The 19,671-nt window shown below is 49.8% G+C and overlaps 1 protein-coding gene and 1 long non-coding RNA gene across 3 annotated transcripts in view; one reads left to right on the top strand and one right to left on the bottom strand.

Annotated features, from left to right (window-relative positions):
- Window positions 1-1,666, bottom strand: part of LOC102164147 (uncharacterized) — a 119,975-nt gene extending 118,309 nt beyond the window's left edge. The window contains exon 1 of the long non-coding RNA XR_014834646.1: window positions 915-1,666. This is a non-coding gene — a long non-coding RNA (uncharacterized LOC102164147). The remainder of the gene's footprint in view (window positions 1-914) is intronic.
- A 247-nt stretch (window positions 1,667-1,913) lies between these two features.
- Window positions 1,914-19,671, top strand: part of GPC4 (glypican 4) — a 115,534-nt gene continuing 97,776 nt past the window's right edge. For both annotated transcript variants that reach the window (XR_014834645.1, XM_001925471.8), the window contains exon 1: window positions 1,914-2,610. Coding sequence is in view for 1 of the 2 variants with exons in the window: in XM_001925471.8 (XP_001925506.4) it covers window positions 2,451-2,610 (160 nt within the window). In the remaining variant the exon portion in view is untranslated. The remainder of the gene's footprint in view (window positions 2,611-19,671) is intronic.

Here is a 19,671-nt window from a genome sequence, read left to right as displayed (position 1 = left end):
ACTCAAGTTTTGGTTAATAATACATGAACAGGAAGAGCCAGAGTAAATGGGGCGGGGGTGGGGGGGAGACAAGGAATGGGCTCCTCCTGGACTTGGCATGAAAGGAAGCTTTCTCTGATTTGGGCTTCGCAGTTTTCTCCCTTAAGGTGGCTGAGTTTCATTTTATTATTAATGCTGGTTGTATCTCAGATCGTAATCTCTTTGGTAAAGAACATCTTTAAGTAAATGCATCAATCAATGAAAGTTAAAAGTGCTGGGCTAAGCCCTAGCAATGCCTTGAGGACCTGATGGTTATCAGTTTGAGGAAAACCTGGGCCATTTGAAAGCACCTCGAAAATGGCAGGAAACTCATCTGTAGTTGAGTCTGCATATTTAGAAAGACTCCTCTCCTAGCTGCAGAGTTCAATGTTCTGCCAACCCAGAGAAATTGGAAATTCTAAGTCCCACTTCTAGACGGGTCACAATCTGTCTGTTTACGCTGACGATCTCCAAGAGTTAATAAAATGTAGAAGAGTCTGCAGTGGGCTTTCCAAACAACAGCTACTAGTTTCTACAGCTCCTCACAGCCAACCATGTCAACGCGGTTTACAAACAACAGTGGAAGAAGTCTCAACAAACCCTATGAGGGCGATAATTGTAATGATGGTTCATATCTTCACCCTATGTAATTTTATGGGAATTGAGTGTCTAGCCAAATAATAAGTTCCAGCCCCTTTTATCTGCCCAGTTCCCAGCACACTCCCGAGGTGTCTGAGGCACTTCTCACCCTAACCTCTTACAGCAAGATTGTAACAATAACAACGGTAATGACAAGTTCCCAATCTGCACAGTTCCCTTCATTAAAGGAGCCCTGGGAGCTTCAAAAACACTCATTAATGGACTCTGACAAAGCTTAGAAGGTTGGAAAGACTCACCCAGTTCCAGTTTTCGGGTGGCTAAGTGGAGACGGGGTCCCAGAGAGATGTGAATCTCTGTCAAGAGGCTTAAGGGCGGAGGGGAATGGAGGGTCTGAGCTACCTTCATTCCAAGGGACCTGGGAGTCAAGTCCCGGATTCTAGACCCGCCCGCCGCACGCTGTTAGCCTCAGTTTCCCTGAGAACAGGAGGGTTTGGGCCAGAAGGTTTCCAAGGTCAACCGTGACTTTGTCCACCACCTTGTGGTTGGAGTGGGGGTGGGGTTTCTCCCACTTGACGGTTCGATCAGACTTGCAGCCGCAGAACCAGGCTGCGGGGGGGTGGGGCCGGGGGGTGCGGGGAGTGCTGAGCTTGCGGGCCAGGCTCCCGAGCGAACAGGCAGGTGCTCCGTGAGCCCCTTCTGATGGAGAGCAGGTCTGAGGAGGCCAGGTGAGGCTCTAGGGCCAGCACGGAGTTTTGAGTCCCTCTGGTGCCCGCAGGAACAATGAGCGTAATGTCAGCTTGTCCCCTCCTACCCAGGAGCCGGGCGGTTAGGAGCGTCCTCCCGGCTGCGGGGCGGCAGCGGCGGGGGGTGGAGGTGGGGGTAGGTATCTAGGCGGGAGGGCGCCATCCGGCTTTAGCCCGCGGGCAGCGGGTCAGGTGGCCGCGCACGGAAGGCCTAGGACTCTCGAACGTGGGCTTCGGGACAAGTCCCCAGCCTCTAGGTCCCCGGGGACTTGGGCTCTGCACCCCGGAGAAGTTAGCCTGTTCTCGCCGGTGGGGGCGGCGGGCGGGCTCCCCGCCTCCCGGGAGGCAGGGAGGAGGGAGGAGCCCGGCGGGGCGTGTTGCGCGAGGGAGCGCCGCGCGCCCGGTGCGGCCCCCTAGGAAGTGGATTTGGCCGCTCCGGATCCAACCCTGCTTCCAGGTTTTCTCCCGTCCCGGCCCTGCGTGCTCCCGCCTGCCTCCGGCCCCCCCGCCGCCCGCCCCCTCCCCCTGAGTGCCGCCCGCTGGGCCAAGTTTGTCGAGCGTCGCCGCGCACGCCGGCCAGTCAATCAGCGGCGGAGCTGAAGAGGGCACAGCCGTGCGGCCGAGGACAGAGCGAGCCGAGCCGAGTCGAGCCAGCGGAGCGGACCAGCGCCGGGCAGCCCGAGCCGCGCGCCGCGAGCGCCCGCCGTCGCCCACGCCCTCCTCGGCCCCCGCGGCGCCTGCCACCTTCCCCTCCTTCCTCGCGCCCCAGTCCCGCCGCCCGCCAGCTCGCCCCGATCGCTGCCGCCGCGGAGCCCCGAGGTCACCGGCCCGCGCCTCCGCTCCCCTGGGCCGCGCACCGCCTCCACGTCTTCCTCCTTCTTCTCCCCCGGCCGGGCGCCTGGCACCGGGGACCGTTGCCTGACGCGCGAGGCCCAGCTTCACTTTTCGCCCCGCGTCTCCTTCTCCTGCTGTTCTCCAACTCCTCCAACTCCCTCGTCCTCCGCTCGGGAGCCCCCGACTCCGCGCCCGCCCGCCCGCCCCTTTCCATCCCGTCCCAAAGGTGGGAGCGCGTACGCCCCGGCCCGCCCCATGGCACGGTTCGGCTTGCCCGCGCTGCTCTGCACCCTGGCCGCGCTCAGCGCCGCGCTGCTGGCTGCCGAGCCCAAGTCGAAAAGTTGCTCGGAAGTGAGACGTCTCTACGTGTCCAAAGGCTTCGACAAGAACGATGCCCCCACGCACGAGATCAACGGTAGGTGGGAGCCCCCGGGAGGCGAGCGCAGAGACGGGCACCCGGGAGCAGGGGCTGCGGCACCCCCCTCGACCCGCCGCCCCCCGCCCCGCGCCAGTCGCAGGTAGCCGAGAGGGAGAAATGGGCAGGCGCGCCGGAGCGAGCCGCGGCGCAGAGCGTTCCCGGGGGACGAGGCGGCCCCCGGTACGCCGCTGGCGGAGGGGCGCCCGCGAGTGGCCCGGTGCCCCTCCCGCGGTCTCCCGGCTCCCAGGAAGCCCCAGAGGACTCTGGCCCGCAAAGTGTGTGTCACCGGCTCCCTAGCCTTTTCCGGGTTGAACTCCTTACTGGGCTCCCCGCTTTGTTGTGGGGGTGACGGGAGGCCGGGTGGGGTGGGGTGGGGGCGCCAGTGGGGGGCCTCCTAGAGCTTGCCGGATGCCGGGGGGCGCAAAACGTGGAACTCGGCTTGATGTTTCATTGATGTTCTTTAAAAACCCACTCCCCGCCTCTCTCCTACCGCTGACATGGATTGGGAGTTGCAGTAGCTCCAGCGGCTTTAGAAGTCGCCTTTAAAAAGCAAACGACTCCCCTACCCCTTCAGACCCTGACTTTTGGGAACTCTCCTGCTTTCCGGAAGGTGGCGGACGGGAAGAGTATTTTTCCCCTCCTTTCTTTTCTTTTTTTTTTTTTTTCTCACCTCATTTTAAGGGTTAATTGCACTTTAAATTGTAAACATTTGAAAGGACTGATTACAGGAAACCTGAATCTCAGTTTGGAGATGGTTATGCAAATGGAGACGGCTGAGCCTGTGAAAAAGTTCTCCGGATTTCGGCGCTCGGGGTGCGTGGGGTGTTTGTGAAAGCCCTTCTGGGAGCGCTGGGGAGGCGGCTTTCCGGCCGGTGCCCTTCGCCCCTCCTCGCCAGGCAGGCGGCGGTGGCGGTGGCCGGGCCGGTCCCCTTTGGGTCGCACTCATTCGCAGAGGCCAACTGTTGCGCGCAGCCCCGCGGGCCGCGCTGGGGCAGCGGCGGCGCAGGTAGCCTGTTCGCCCCGAGGGTTGGGCAAGAACCGCGAATCTAGCTGGCCGATGGCCAGTGTAACCTAACGGAGAAGTGAGCGATTGGAGCCCCGGGGGCCAAGCCTCCATTCCGAACCTTTCATGGAAGTGAGCACAGCGCGCCTTTGCCTCGAGGAGTTGGTCACCCCGGTGCGGCGGGCAGGGGGCCGGCAGCCAGCAAAGGAAATACTGTAATTTCAACCAGGAGCTTCCAAAGGCTTAGGAAGACTTGGGGGTCATTTTTTTGGGAAGGGCTATTAATAACCTTGGAGATTAAGTGCAGTCATCAATTGCATATAAATTACAAAGGTAATTGAGGGAAGTCGCCGGGCACTTTCCGAGTGTGAGCAGCATCTATCTCGAAATAGAACCTAGGAAATCGTTGGAACAGCCCAGGAGCCCACGGCACCTTGGCAGTTATCAAGTAACTGGCACATTACTGATTAGAGACTGTCTGCCCTTGAATTCAGCCTGTCTTTCTGGGAGCTCCAGTCTGTCTTCACAGTGGCATGATTTTATTGGTTGTAGAGCCCGAAGCAGCCCTCTTTCTCCCCCCTCTCCCGCCCCGCCCTAAAAAGTAAAGTTGAACCAGCAGCCACTGAAGCTTGGGGGCTCCACAGGTCAGACCTGGGGTCTTTGTGCCCTGCAAGGCTTGGGCCGCAGCCCAGCCGAGATGATTGGCGTGAAGGCTACAGTTGTCATTCCCGCATTTAGAGGGCATAGATGCAGCGATGCACTTAATGGGAATGTGACAGGTTTTCACAAGATGTGCCTTTGAGGTGGACCGCGGTGTTGGGGAGTGGCTTGTGAAATGGCCCTCCCCACTTTGTCCAGCTTTGCTCTGTGCAGCCTGGCAAAGGCAGGCCATCTTCTGCAGGAAGTTGGAAGGGTGCTCAAGGACAGTGCAAGGTGTTCCCTATATGATTGTCACGGTCTCCAGAAAACACCTGAGGAATATTTTCGCATACACGTCTCTCTGGACACATCCCCCAGACAGATGGGAGAGTTATGAGTGACCAGCAGCAGGAAATGGAAGCTCATGTGCTCACACCCAAAACATTTTATTCTTTTTGTCTTGTCCTTCATCTCCCTCCCAGGGCTGCTGCTTTTATTTCCCCTTTTGAATGACCTACTGGACTGCATTCTCCCGAGGAACAAAGGAAGTGCCTTTTTAGCTGGAATCCTTGGAAGACCACCAAGGACTTTAGCTCATGCAGTGCGATTTCGCACCACTTTCAACAATAACAAAAATGCATGACTGAATGGCTCAAAAATGTGGAGTGTTAGAGGCATTCATTTGAGTCTAGGACACTGTCACAACACAGACAGACCCAAGTAAATACCTTTCGGCGGCCCGTATAGAAACAGCGGTAATCCTTTACCATCACCCTGGCCTCTCCAGATGCCGACATTGTCCTTGGCTTCCCTGGGCTCCACTCAGATAATTTCGGTCATTTTGGAGAGCAGAGTCATTGTAGCAACTTGACTGAGTGAATTGCCAGGCGCTTTCCTTGGTCGGAGGGGGTATAAGGTCCCAGATTGTTTTCCAGGCACCAGGGTCACAGCGTCTGGGTGCCCAGCTCCAGGCTTAGCCCCAAGGTGAAGGTTTGATTCCCCGTGGCCTTGCACTTGCCTTCCAGAAGCTTGAATGGGCGTTAAGCACACTCCAGGTTCTTAAGGACTCGAAGTCTTTTCAGATCATAATTAAGATAAGTTGATGTGCTCTCAAGGGTGTCAGGGAGTACCGCCTGTTGACAGGGCCTCCAGCTGAGGTCCTGCCTTGCCTCTCCGCTGGACCCTGGTACTTCACCAAATGACAACGGGTGGCTCAGATGCCATGATGAAGAGGGATCTGGAACACAAAACGTAGGTTTTTTTGGTTCAGCTTTCAATGGGCAGATCTTTTGGAGCGCCTACTGTGTGCACCATTCTATGCTCAGCACCGGGAGAGGCAGCAAGGACGGGAGGGCCTCCTCGGCCGCCAGGACTTTTCCGGGTAGTAGGGAGATAAGCCGCGAGTACACACACACACACACACACACACACACACGCACGCACGCACACAATTGGAACAGAGCATGCTGTGTGCTAAGTAGCACACCAGTGATGCAGAAGAGAAGGTCGTGCACCAGGAGTTCAAGGGAGAGGGGATTTGGAATAGGGTCCTAACCCGCTAGTGGGGGTTCAATAGTAAAATTAATACCAGTGATAACTGGAAGTGGTAAAATCCTACCCTCATTGTGCCTCGCTCCATAAGGGCAGGATAAAGGATATGACACAATTGGCATTTTATTCTTAATCTAATCTTGGTTTGACATTGTCGTGAAGAGCGAAGCCATTAGTTAGAAACCTTCTTAGAGCTTGCCAAAGGGCCCTACCACAGTGACATTGAATGATACTAGGGAGAACTTTGCATCGCAGTTGTGATTTTGGAGTTGTTTTTGTTTTTCGTTTTGTTTTTGTTTTTTCCCTGTTCCCATTCACGTTCACGAGCAGTGCACCTGTGAGCGTAGGCAGGCTCGCATGCACACCTGAAAGGATTCTGGGGATCACATAAGCTGTGTTAGGATTTCGTGTGTTGGAAAAGTGGGAATATTTTGTGATACTGCGTCAATTGTTCATTGTTAAGACCTGGCCGATGTCTTCACGAGTCGTATTCCCTCTTCCCTACTTGAAGTAGGTGGGTTGGATTTTGCAGAGAACTTGTGGTTTTTCTCTTCTGTTGGAAGCACGGGTTGGTTTGGCTCTCTGTTTCCCTTGAGAAGAGGCTCTAATTGAGCCACAGGGCCTGCCAGTATAGAAATTACCTCAAGGAATATAGGAACCATCGCCTAGGTAGTCTCCAGAAAGAACTTGATAAACGTCCTGGCATCTGCAGTTCAAGCTCTAGTTAGAACATACAACTATAAAATGTTTGATTCGGTGTAATTACTCTTTTCCTTTTTTTATTTGACTCATACCGGGTTGCATGCAATTTCAGGATTAGTTGGGAGACTAGACTGAGGAATGAAAAAGGAAATTTAAAAAAGTTTATTTTTAAAAAACTTATTGGCATATACTTGGCTTACAGTGTCTCAGGTGTACAGCAAAGTGAATAGTTACACATAATCTATATATCCACTCTTTTTCAGATTCGTTTCCCATATAGGTAATAATAGAATATTGGGTAGATTCCCCTGTGCTGTGCCGTAGGTCCTTGTTACTTATCTATTTTATCATATGTAGTAGTGTGTATAGGTTAATCCCAACCTCCCAATTTATCCCCCCTGCCGTGTTCACCCTTTGGTAGCCCTAAGTTTGGTTTCTAAATCTTTGAGTCAATTTCTGTCCTGTAAATTATTTTGTAATAATAACTTTTAAAAATTAAATTCCTCATATTAGTGATGTCGTGATTTGTCTTTCTCTGACCGCACTCTGTATAATCATTTCTGGGTCCATCCATATTGCTGCAAATGGCATTCCCTCCTTTCTTCTGGCCGAGTAATATTCCATTGTATGCATGTACCACGTCGTCTTTATCCATTGCTCTGTTGATGGACATTTAGGTCGTTGCCAAGTCTTGGCTATTGTAAATAGTGCTGCAGTGAACATTGAGGTGCATGTATCTTTTTGAAATACGGTTTTCTCTGGGCTAGATGCCCGGGAGTGCGATGGCTGGATCATATGGTAGTTCTATTTTTAGTGTTTAAGGAATTTCCATAGTGTTCTCCATTGCGGTTGTACCATTCCCACCAACAGTGTAGGAGGGTTCCCCTTTCTCCAGCATTTATTGATTGTAGACTTTTTGATGATGGCCATTCTGACTGGTGTGAGGTGAACGGAGTTTTTTTTTTTTTATCTCATCAAGGGAAACAACTTCAGGGTTCACCTCAGCTGGAAGTGAGTCTCTGGCTCCCCAACAACATTAACTGGTTTAGCACTTAGGTGGTTCCCCTAAAAAGCATTTTTCCTCATGAAAAGAGCGAGTAATTATTTAAGTGCTTTCCCTGGGCCTGGTCCTAAAATTGATATTTAAAGTCCACAGCAAAACCATATGAAATCAGAATGAGTATACATCGTCACCCCCACTTTACAGATTAGGAAACTGAGATTGAAAGGGATGTATTCTTTTAATTAATTGATTGATTGATTGATTTTTTTTTTTTTTTGTCCGTGCCCATTGCATATGGAAGTTCCCAGCCAGGGTCGGAACCTGTGCCACAGCAGTAACCTGAGCCTCTGTGGTGACAGCACCGGATCCCTAACCCACTGCACCACCGGGCAACTCCCGTGGCGCTGTTCTGATGACTGTAGTAAGCAGGATCCAATCCTGTCCTTTGCAGGCAGAGTGTAGACAATCTGTATAGTGTAGTAGACAACCTTTTAAAAATTTTTTTATTTTATGATTTTTATTTTTTCCGTTATAGTTGATTTACAGTGTTCTGTCAATTTCTACTGTCTAGCGCAAGTGACCTAGTCACACACACGCTCACATATATTCTCTTTCTCACATTATTCTCCACCATGTTCCATCATAAATGACTGGATATAGTTCCCTGTGCTATACAGCAGGATCTCATTGCTTTTCTACTCTAAATGCAAGAGTTTGCATCTATTTTATTTTATTTTTTGCTTTTTAGGGCTGCACCTGCGGCATATGGAGGTTCTCAGGCTCGGGGTTCAAGCGGAGCTGTAGCCGCCGGCCTCCACCACGGTCCCAGCAGCGCAGTTTGCATCTATTAACCCGCCTCCCAGTCCATCCCATGTTAACAGGAGGAGGAATGAAATGGTCTTTCCTGGGTCATAGGGAGCCAAGGATAGTTTCTGAGGACGGGATGCCATCGCTCTTTCAGGAAGATTAACAAGGGGTGCTGCGAATGAAGGGCTGGTGAGGCACAGGGACGGTAAGGCAGGGAAGGTGGTTTCTGGGAGTCACTTCTGAACGCCCCAGGGGAATGTGCCCTCTTCCTCCAAATCTACCCCCCCACCCGCCACCTCCCACCCAGCTTGATTCGGATCCATGATCGTTGTCTCATGGTGAATCGCATGAGCAGGCCCTTGGGTGTCTTCTCGCCTTGGCTGTGGGCAGGCTGAGGGCAGATGGCAGCTCCTGGCGTTTTGTGTGCCCAGTAGTACCAAGTGCCCTGGCGCAGTGCAGTATTTGTTCAACAAGTGGGGGGATGACATAGACAATTCTATCGCATCCTCTGGCAGGAGGAATGGGATTAGACTGCCTTGCTGATAGATTGTCATTCCCCGGCCTTGCTCTCCTGGGAGGCTTTTGGGTCTAAACATTCTGAAGTGAAATAAATTTCAAGTAAATCTCCTAGAAATGTTGTTATAACTTGGAGAATGTTTTTATTCTTTGGGGGAGAACTTGTCTTTACCACTTCATTAATAACCGAGTGCTACAGGAATTTTCCAGAAGGATTCTCAATTCTGCTTTCTTCCTGCTTTGAGATACACTTCTTTAAGAAACAAACAGCTGAGACGTTTGTGATTCGGCAATTTAGGGCCAATGTAGAAGAGTAATTTAACACCTGAGATTCAGCAGACAGCACTGTTCAGTGCACACGAGTGACCTTTTTAAAAGTCGTACCTTGCCCGTCTTTCCCAAGGGAAGAACACAGGCTTCATAAGGATAGCAGGATACTTTCTGTAGGGAGACACACTAAAAATATGAGCAGGTTAAAGGTAGCATTTTCAACTCCATGCGCTTAAACATCTGTTGCTTACCATACAGAACATGAAAGTGTAACAAAGCGATTCCGTTCTGGAGGTAATTGGAAATATTATATTTAAGTTCTGATGCATTTCATTCAGCAATCTGGTGGGAGTGAAAAATCAAAGCGATCCATCAGCCAGGTATTCAACTCTTGAAAAAGAAACTCTTAACAAATGTTAGAAATTAGGGGGAAAAATTTGAATGGGAGAGTTACAAAAGTCAGTGACCTCCAGGAAACCTGCAAACTATGTAAAAACATCTTATTGGAAGCCCAGATCAATGTGTGCCAGACATCAAAAAGACCAGCTGCTTGAGGGAAGCAAAAAAGAACCGGGCATGACTAACTGGCAGAGTGAAAGAGGCTGCTCAGGGAAAAAGGCATCTTTCACTAAATGGAAAGAGTTGAAGCCAGGAAAAGAGGGAAGTCCACAAGGTGTAGGGCAGGGCAGGTACAAACTAGAAGTTAAGTGCCCTGAAAGGGAATTGGAGGTGAACCTTGCCAGGGATTTGTAAGAGGGCCCATGTGATGATAACGGCGCAGAGTGTGAGCTGAGTCCAGCTTCTCGGAGGAAGAGCAGTGGGGCTTCTTGAAGGGGAAGCCATGTCCCATTAACCCTCCAGAGTTCATGGAGGGGAACTAGAAAAGAAGCCAGGGGGCTCCAGGCAAACAGTCAGAGCTAGGTGAGATTTTCAAGAATGATGCAGTGGCCTTCCGCAGCACAGTGTATGCAGAAGATGCATTTACTCCGGATGAGTGCGGATACTGTTGTACTGAAAAGAGGAAATGATGGGACACGGGGGAGAAACAGGAAACGCCACTGTCCCAGATGGAGGAGGTTACCTGGAGAGGCCATGGTTTCTTGGTAAGAGCAGCTCTAGCCTAGCTCCATGACCCGTGAGTTGTCTGATATCTTTGGTGAGGCTCTTGGTCCTTCATTTGAACCGTGGGAGTGGGGTTGTTGGAATACTGGATTCTCAATCCCGGCTACGCTTTAGAACCACCTGGACAGCTCTTAAAAGTCCACTAATGCCTGGCAGTGGGGCCAGGTTAATGGTCCTTTTTTTCAAAGCCCCTCAGTGGTTCTCACGAGCAGCCGTGGCTGAGAACCACCACCCTAGAGGATGGTCTCTGAAACCCTTTCCATCCCCGAGAGTCTGGGATTTCTCAATTTTCCGATGAACTTCGCGCCAGTGTTATCTCCGGAGAGCGCCTTCCTTTAGACTCAGTGTGTGCTTGTTTTCATTTTGGCCGACTTGGATTTAAGAGGAAGGTCTGTGCAACTTGGGGAAAACTATTTTTGAATCAAGGTGCAAGTCTGTGCCATAACCAGGGATGCTTTGCCGAGGGTAGAGATATAAGCCTAGGACACTGAGAGTACTTTGGAGAGAATTAGAAAGGAATCCAGCCTTGCTGTTGTTTATTGATTAAGTGTCAGCGTGCTCGGTGCTATTTCTTCCCTCTCTCTTTATTGGTAAAATTTAAAAAAATCTCTTTATCCCTTACTTTAATGTCCTCTTTGCCATGTGTTTATTCTCTTCAAGTATCTTATCAAGAAATAGAAGTACAGTAAATCCCTAGGCTTCTGGCCGGCCCAGCCATCCAGAACACAGCTGGGAATGTGGAAGTAAGCAGAAAAGCTAAATGGATGGAAACAGCTGTCATAAAGCCCATATGCATTCTACTTGAAGAAAAGGCGCTGCAGAAAGTTTATCATCCGCATCCATTGATGGAAGAGCTCTCCTACCCAGGAACAGAATGCTAGGTGCTGGGGATTCTAAGAGCTACTTTAAAACCAGAGAATCCAGCTGTTTTGAGGCACTTCAGATCAAATGAGGTAGATAGGGTTTAAATGTGTGAAGATAAAAAGCTTAGGTTAGTAAAAAAAAAAAAAAGCTTAGGTTACCTGGCCTCCCAGGCCAAGGCCGATTAGAAGTGTGGCAAGCAGTGCTGGTTGGGTCAGGGGAAGGGATGGCAGGACTGCACATGGGAGAGGAGCGAGAGATGAAACAGGTTGGGGGGCCAGAAGCTGAACAGCAGGGCCTCTCTAACCCTTGAGGGCACTAGTCTAATGGGAGCAGCATTAAATAATCGTGTTGGCTTAGATTCGGATTTAAAAGTTTAGAGAGTGTGTTTTAGAAAGAGTGGACATCTTCAGAATACAAAAATTGCTCTTGGGGAGTTCCCGTCGTGGCTCCGTGGTTGACGAACCCGACTAGCATCCGTGAGGACGAGGGTTCGATCCCTGGCCTCGCTCAGCGGGTTAAGGATCCAGCATTGCCCTGAGCTGTGGTGTAGGTCGCAGACGCTGCTTGGATCCGGCGTGGCTGTGGCTGTGGTGTAGGCCGGCGGCTACAGCTCCGACTGGACCCCTAGCCTGGGGACCTCCCTGTGCCACCGGTGTGGCCCTAAAAGACAGACGAAGAAGAAAAAATTGCTCTTGAAAGCGCATCATCTTTGGAGAGCACCTAGTTCCCCAACAGTGCCAGCTCAATAAGGAGTCAATTTTCTGTGTCACTTTGTCCTTTTCTTTAAAAAAAAAAAAAAGAGAATAGGTTAAAGGCAGTGTAATAACTTCACTGGTTTACTGGATGCAGAGCTTTTGGTTGGTGATTTTGTTCCTCTGCACCTTTTCTCCTAAGCCTTCGAGAACATCCCAGGTGGAGTTTTGTTCCCACTATTGTTAACTGCTGTGCTCAGCTTGGGAAACGGACATTCACGAAAGGCAAGGATTGGTTTTTAGCGAGAGGTGCCAGGTTTCAATATGGGAATGTTGATTTCCCTTTTAAACATTTACCAAACTAAGTAAATGTATAATCATATTCAAAGAAACACTAGAGGTTAAGGACAGGAGTGTTGTATTAAGACCAAGGACACATTCGAAGCTCCTTGTCCCCCACCGTAGTCCCGGTGGCTCTTTGAACCTTGGAAGGAAAAGCAGCCTCCCTGCCGGATCCGCGAGGCCGTGTAGCTCCAGTTTCTATCACACTGCTCGGCACGTGGGAGGCGTTTGAGAAATGTTTGTGGTTCACAAATGAGTTAAGCATGATTTGTGACTCTGGTATTCGTTCTCGGAATGGGTATTTCGATTCATCCTCCTTTAATTCAAGTTATCTTTTGCTCTTTAAAGTTTCGAATACATTCGATCCCAGATGCCTGAGAAAGAGAAAAGCAAGAAAGCATCTCTCTCTCTTTTTTTTTTTTTCCAACCTAGAATGTAGTGTTACTACTGCTTGGCTTCCTTGGAGGCGGGGGAGCTATAGGTATTTCATGTGCTTTGTGTAGACACGTGGTTGCTTGCTGCTTCTCAGCGCTGTCTGTTCCAGGCATTAGCAGGACCTCAGCTGTACCTGCGGAGGTGCCTTGAGGAGAAAGGGCCTTTGCTCCCGTTCCTTGCTGTAACCTTCCCTCTGCTTCTTTCCCAGGCAGCTCACATCCCCCCTCTCCCTCTCCCGCCCCCTCCCCCTGCGGGGTTACTGGCTTTGTCTAGTCTAGCTCAAGGTCACCTGGTCCCCCCCCCCCCATCCCAACCATTCTTTAAGTGCTAGGCCTTTCTTCTCCCAGCAACATTGCCCATTGGCCTTGGCAAACCTCTTGAAGCCTGGCCTCTTTCTTCTCATTGGGCTTCTGTCTGCAGGAGCAGCCTGGGAAGTGGTTTCTTTGAGAGAGCAGAGGTTTCCTTAGTTCTCCAGACCCTTGACGTCGGCATCTCAGCAAGCATTAAGCCACAGACACATTTTTTCCCTGCAGTTATTGTTTCGGTTCTACCACCCGGGTTTGTCTCTGTTGAGTTTTCAGTCTGGTGTTTGGTTGGAGCTGAAAACAAAGCACTGTGTCCTTGCAAACTGCAGTGTGAAGCATGTGGTTAGCAGTTACCACTTGCAATGGTCCAGCCTGAGTGGGAGTATCATTTTTCTTGGCAGTCACTTCACAGAAAGTCCTGTTTCTTTGGTGCCAGAATAAGCAGTCATTACATTCCTTACAATTTATAGTCAAATTATTATCTACTATTGTTAAAATTGCCTTAATTATAGAATATTTCCCCATGCTAAGATTTTAAAAAGCAATGCAAGGCACCTTTTCCCTGGTGGACTTCAGAAATGGGCCTTAAAAATGACTCTCTGACTGGGGTATGGGAGGCCGTGTTGGTGACTAGTTTTTGTGTGTATGGGATGAAGTTTGTTTTGTTTTTAAGGGGGAGAAGTGCAGTGAGTTCACTTTAAAACTGAATTTGAACTCTGCGCTCCCAGCCGGCTGGTTGGTTAATATTCTGCCGTGTTTATCCCCAGTTTGGAACTAGTTTTTCCCCTGCCCCTCCAGGTCCCACGGGCCTGCATACCTACTGGGAAGAAAGCTCTACTGGTGGGAGGTCGATCGATTGATCATTAGCAGGGTGGCGATGCTTGGTAGAAGATGTATCTTTCAGGTTGAAGGGCACACGAAAAAATCAGAACTTTCCAGAATAGGAGAGTGTCCTTTTGCCGGCGGGGGGGGGGGGGAAGTGGGGGGGGGGGGCTGGGCATATGGACGTTTCCAGGCCAGGGGTCGAATTAGAGCTGCAGCTCCTGGCCTTCACCACAGCTCAGAGCAACGCCGGATCCTTAACCCACTGAGCAAGGCCAGGGATCGAACCTGCAGTCTCACGGACGCTAGTCGGGTTTATAACCCACTGAGCCACTGCAGAAACTCAGAGACTGTCCGTTTTCTTGTGATTGGAGCGCAAGCAACTGGGTGTGAAATGTTCCTATATTTAGCTTTGTCCATTCTCTACCTTTGGACTCTGCTTTCAAGGTGGATCCAAGGATCTGTCCCCCTCTTAGCACCTTGGTCACCACCAGCCTCATCTCTGTCTCTCTCTCACCTCGTACCTGGCTTAGAGCCGTGGCCGCTGACTAGTCTCCGCTCTGGCTCTCGCTCCCTCCTCCCCACCCTCCCACCGACCCGTCTACATTGGCACATCCACCAGGGCGACCCTGTTGTGTTAAACCCCACCCAGATCACACCACTTCTGAGCTCACAGTGCTCCAGTGACAACCCTCGCCCCCCAGACCGAAAGCCAACGCTGGGGAGGCCTCGCAGGGTCTGTGTCCTGCGCCTCCCACGCCCGCCCACCCTCTCCAGGGACATGCAGGGGCCTTTGTGCTCATTCTCAGAGCCTGGACCCCTGCTCCCAGGGAGCGGCGGATGGTCGGAGGGCTTGCCTGTCGCCTTCCCAGAGAAGCCTTGTCCGACGTCGGTGTAAAACAGCACCCCCCGCATCCGCGTTGTCCTTCTCCCCCTGCTCTGTTCCCTGCAGTTCTCACGAGCTGACCTGAGGCCGGGGACTTTGCCCGGGCCCTCCAGACACTCCAGACCGCTAGTTGAATGCATGCGGGAGTGGGTACACCCTCCGAAAGCGTTTTCCTGGCGGGGAGCATCCTGCGTGTGGGAGGGGAGGCTACACATGGGACCCTCCGTCTGTAGAAAGAGGGCGCCGAGGCTGACGGTTCACCCAGCGTCTCTTCACTGGGGCCTCTGAGGCGACAGGCACTGAGCACGGGGCATAAACGGCATGGGGCTCTCACCCTGGCAGTGGTGAGGCCGAGGCCGAGGTGGGCATCCTCCAAATCGCCATTTCCTCAGTGACCCTTGTGCGAAGTCTCTCGAAGAGGGTCTCTTGGTGGACGGTGATCAGAGTGAAGCCCGGTGTTCTGGAATATCGAGACCTCGCGTTTAGGCCCCTGGGGCTCTTCTCATTTCCTAGGAGATGGCGTTGGGCACCATCACCAGCAAACCACCACCACCCCCCCGGAATTTGAAGAGCAGGGTCCGTTGCTGTCGGTGGTGCCGCAGCGCAGCACTTGCACGTGGAACGCTCTTCCCCGCTTTTATACCTCGGCTGTCATCACGGGGGCGGGGCTTCCACGGGCACCAGGAAAGGCCCAGGGACGGACCTCTTGTGTCACTTGGCACTGTTGTTTTCTGTTCTCTGACGGGTCTGCAGGGGAAACCAGCCGCTGCTGTGCGGATGCAAGCCCCCAGGTTTCTTTGAAAGCTCCGCGTCCACTTTTAGTCCCGTAGAGACCACAGAAATATGAGTGTTTTCGATGGAATACTACTCAGCCATAAAAAAGAACAAAATCATGCCATTTGCAGCAACATGGATGGAACTAGAGACTCTCATACTGCGTTTGAAGTAAGTCAGAAAGAGAAAGACAAATACCGTATGATACCACTTATATATGGCACAAATGAAGCTTTCCACAGAAAAGAAACTCATGGACCTGGAGAACAGACTTGTGGTTGCCAGAGGGTGGGGAGGGAGTGGGATGGACTGGGAATCTGGGGTTCATAGATACAAACTATTGCATTTGGAGTGGATAAGCAATGAGATCCTGCTGCACAGCACAGGGAACTCTTATCTAGTCACTTGTGATGGAGCATGATGGAGGATAATGTGAGAAGAAGAATGGATATATGTATGTGTGACTGGGTCACTTTGCTGTACAGTAGAGAATTGACAGAACACTGTAAACCAGCTATAATGGAAAAAATAAAAATCATTAAAAAAAAAGAAATCTGAGTGTTTTGAACAATGAGTGGCCCCACAGTGACGGTACAATTCAAGGTCAGCAGTGATGGACCAGAACCTCTGGCCACTTGGCCTTTCTCTCCCCAAACCAGGCGTGCCCGTCTGCAAGAGGACGACCCCGGCTGTGGGGGGCGAGCGCAGAGGCTGGCCGGGGAGATAGGATTGCAAGCAGATGCAGCCCGAGTGATAAGTCTCCTAGCGGTTATCGTGGCGCAGGGAAGGGGCCAGCGTTCCTGCTGTACACGGCACCCCTCAGAACAGGGTTGTCCCCATTTCAGGAAAACTTGCTTTGCAGAATTTTATGTTTTAAAAATTGAAAGAGATTTTTTTTTTTAAGTTTGGATATTAAAAAAAAAAAAAAAGAGTTCCCGCTCTGGCACAGTGGGTTAAGGTTCCGGTGTTGTCTCTGGTGCGATGCGGGTTCAATCCCCAGCCCGGTGCAGGGGGTTAAGGATCTAGTGTTGCCACAGCTATGGCATAGGTCGAAGCTGGGCTCAGATGCAGTCCCTGGCTTGGGAACTTGCATATGCAGTGGTTGTGGCCGAAAATGAAAAAAAATTGAAATAGAGTTGATGGTTTATCAGAATTTTAGGTGAGGACTGTGGATAGAAATGGGGCCTTATTTTTGTTAGTACGTTCAGAAATTTCCAGCTCTAATGGAACCCTGAGGCTGAATTATGTACAAGTATCACCTTGGATGTTGGCACTTCTACCTATGAGATCCCAGTATTCCCAGTGGTTTTTGCCATCTTCTAATCTAAACCACCTCCTGTTAGAGCAAGGGCAGACTATTGCAGGCTGAAGCCTCAAGCTCCCGATTTAAAGCAGTGAACTGACCGCATCTGTAGTACATTGGGTGCATGTGTTTGCATGCAAGGGCCAAGTCTTGCTTAGATAGGCAGACTAAGGTGTGGCCTATTTTATATGTGACTTGAAATATGAACATTTCGCCATGTCTTTTATTTATTTATTTTAAAAATACATTTATTTATTTTTATTTTTGCCTTTTAGGGCTGCACCCATAGCATATGGAGGTTCCCGGGCTCGGGATCTAATTGAAGCTACAGCTGCCGGCCTATACCACAGCCACAGCCGCGCCAAATCCGAGCCGCATCTCCAGCCTACACCACAGCCCACGACAACGCCAGGTCCTTAACCCACAGAGCGAGGCCAGGGATCGAACCCACCACCTCATGGTTCCTAGTCGGATTCATTTCCGTTGCGCCATGACGGGAACTCTGCAGATGTCTTATTTGAAAAGTAACCGGCTTTGTCCTGCCATTATATAAGGAAGAGTTGCCTGATTAAATATAGAAATAAGCTTTTCGTTACTTGCTGTTTCAAGCGGTTGGCCTGTGTGCTTCTATGAAGACCAAGATGTGTGCATCGATGCCAGGGCAGAGCAGTGGTTTGCTCTCTAAACATAGCTTTTAAGTTTGGGGAGAAGTGATTAATTGTCTCAGCTTTTATTTTTAAAACGGAGACAGCATGGACCATTTTCACCAGTAACCTCTTAGTGTTTCTCTGGGAGCCCTGAGATCTGTCTTGGTTGCTTCTGAGCTCGAGAATGAAGTTAAAAGACAGTGAGATTCTGGGATAATGGAGCCTGAGGCTAAGCTTGTTTATCTCTGCTGGGTCTGTAATAAAAGGGTTTGCTAAGCAAGTGAAGGATGGAAGTACGAAATTGGGAAATGTTTAACACCTGCATAGGGGAGGCGAGTATTGCCAGGAACAGCCGTTTTAATCGAAACCGTTGTGTTAATTACAAATATATCTCTGTTTATTGAAGTGTAAGTCTCTAAGTTGTGTTAAAATTTTGCCGGGGGTGGGGGGGGGAGGTGGGGAGAGAGGTCACTTTGTGTTTAAAAGTGATAAGTCTGCGTTTCTTGAAAATAATGCATAATTCAACCCATATTCCCTCCAATTAGTGAAATTTATAGAAGGCATTTCTATAATTGACCATAGCAACATGAGAGACTAATGGCAGTTCTGCTGTTAGGGCAGGATATTTGTTTTCCTTCTTGAAGTCCCAGCAGCTGTTGTAGCCTCCTATTTTGCAAAAAAAGGAGAAACAACCCCCAAAATTGAGATGTGTTTTTCATGTGAGAGGAATGCAAGCTGATCCCTAAGAATAAAGGGAAATGATTGCATTGGCGCAGTTATTAATTTCAGAAATGTCTTTGAATCTGTACTATATGCTGGAGTGTTATGTCAGTGCTTTGTGACTTCCTGGGGTGACGTTTAAGAAATGTAAGATTTAGATCCTCTGTTTTGCCAAATAGAAATGGCCTCAATTATTAAGTATTTTTCCTAACAAAAATCGGTTGTAAAGGAATTTTTCACCGTGCTCAAGTTCCTTGGTGTGTGATCAAGCCTTAAATTTTGGTAATAGTGTATGTTTAGTAGGGTTCGCTCTTGGGGAAGACAGCGTATAACCCCCACGGCAGACAGCTTCAGGGGACCATTACAATGTACTTAGAGTAGTTTACCTGTGATAGTCATTCTTTGAAATGAAGGAAGATTTTGATCATCAGTTTGGAAATGGAAGAATAGCAGGGCATTGTACTCCAGGTAGTGTAAAATGTTAGCAATTTCTTCAAATCTCACATTAACTTCAGTATGTTTTTTAGTTGTATTGAATTCTGTGCACCGGGGCAGGTGACTTTGTGCTCTTGTTCCTTTTTAAACAATTGCTTGTAACCTTGACTGGGCCTTTTTCATCTCCTTTCTCTTCTCTTCCTTTCCTAATATTTGTTTTGCTTAATCGGTCAATATTGATACATTTTTTTTTCCATTTTACAAAAACAACCAAGAAGAGCCTACCATGATTTCATCAGCCCTCTGATTGCTTGACTAATGGAAATCTGTTGGTCTCTCCAACATCAAGGGTGCAGTTTTAAAAGGAAGGAGTTAGCGATTCTCCAACCATATGTCTTTAATTTTTAAGAATCTGGCAGGGCCTGAAACATGTCTTTTTCTTCCAAGGTTTAAAAAAATCCAACTGTAATATAAACCCTACCTACTTAAGATTATTTACTCCACATTCAATGAGTCCTACAATCATAGTGATAATTATTATTTTAGTTACAATCGATAGCATTCACTGAGCACTGACTGGGGGTCTTTTTAGAAAACATCATGAGGATTAGCCCGTTTAAAAAAAATTTCATTGATGTCTACTTGATGTACACTGTTAACTTCTGCTGTACAGCCAAGTGGCTCAGTTCTACACAGATGTATTTTTTCATACTCTTTTCCACTGTGGCTTATCACGGGATGTTGAACACGGTTCCCCGTGCTATACAGCAGGACCTTGTTGAGGATTAACCCATTTTATGTATTTATTTATTTATTTATTTATTTTTGTCTTTTCGCCTTTTCTAGGGCCGCTCCCACGGCATATGGAGGTTCCCAGGCTGGGGGGCTCATCGGAGCTGTAGCCGCCAGTCTATGCCAGAGCCACAGCCACACGGGATCCAAGCCGCGTCTGCGACCTACACCACAGCTCACGGCAACGCCGGATCCTGAACCCACGGAGCGAGGCCAGGGATCGAACCCGCAACCTCGTGGATTCGTTAACCGCTGAGCCACGACGGGAACTCCGAACCCATTTTATATAAACAGGGGATAAAAAGACATGGTGGAAGGAGACTGGAATGACGGATTGGAACGGCGAGGCTCTGCCAGTGAGTGGGCCCTTGACCATTAGGCTTTCCAGGGAGCGTGTATCTGATAAGAAACCTGACCGTTCTTCGGAC

Source organism: Sus scrofa, chromosome X (genome assembly GCF_054392235.1).
Source record: "Sus scrofa isolate SSC_HxYL_T2T_F1_AM1 chromosome X, Sscrofa_HxYL_maternal_Yorkshire_Landrace_v2.0, whole genome shotgun sequence".
Taxonomy (NCBI): domain Eukaryota; kingdom Metazoa; phylum Chordata; class Mammalia; order Artiodactyla; family Suidae; genus Sus; species Sus scrofa.
This window is presented reverse-complemented; position numbering and strand designations above follow the sequence as displayed.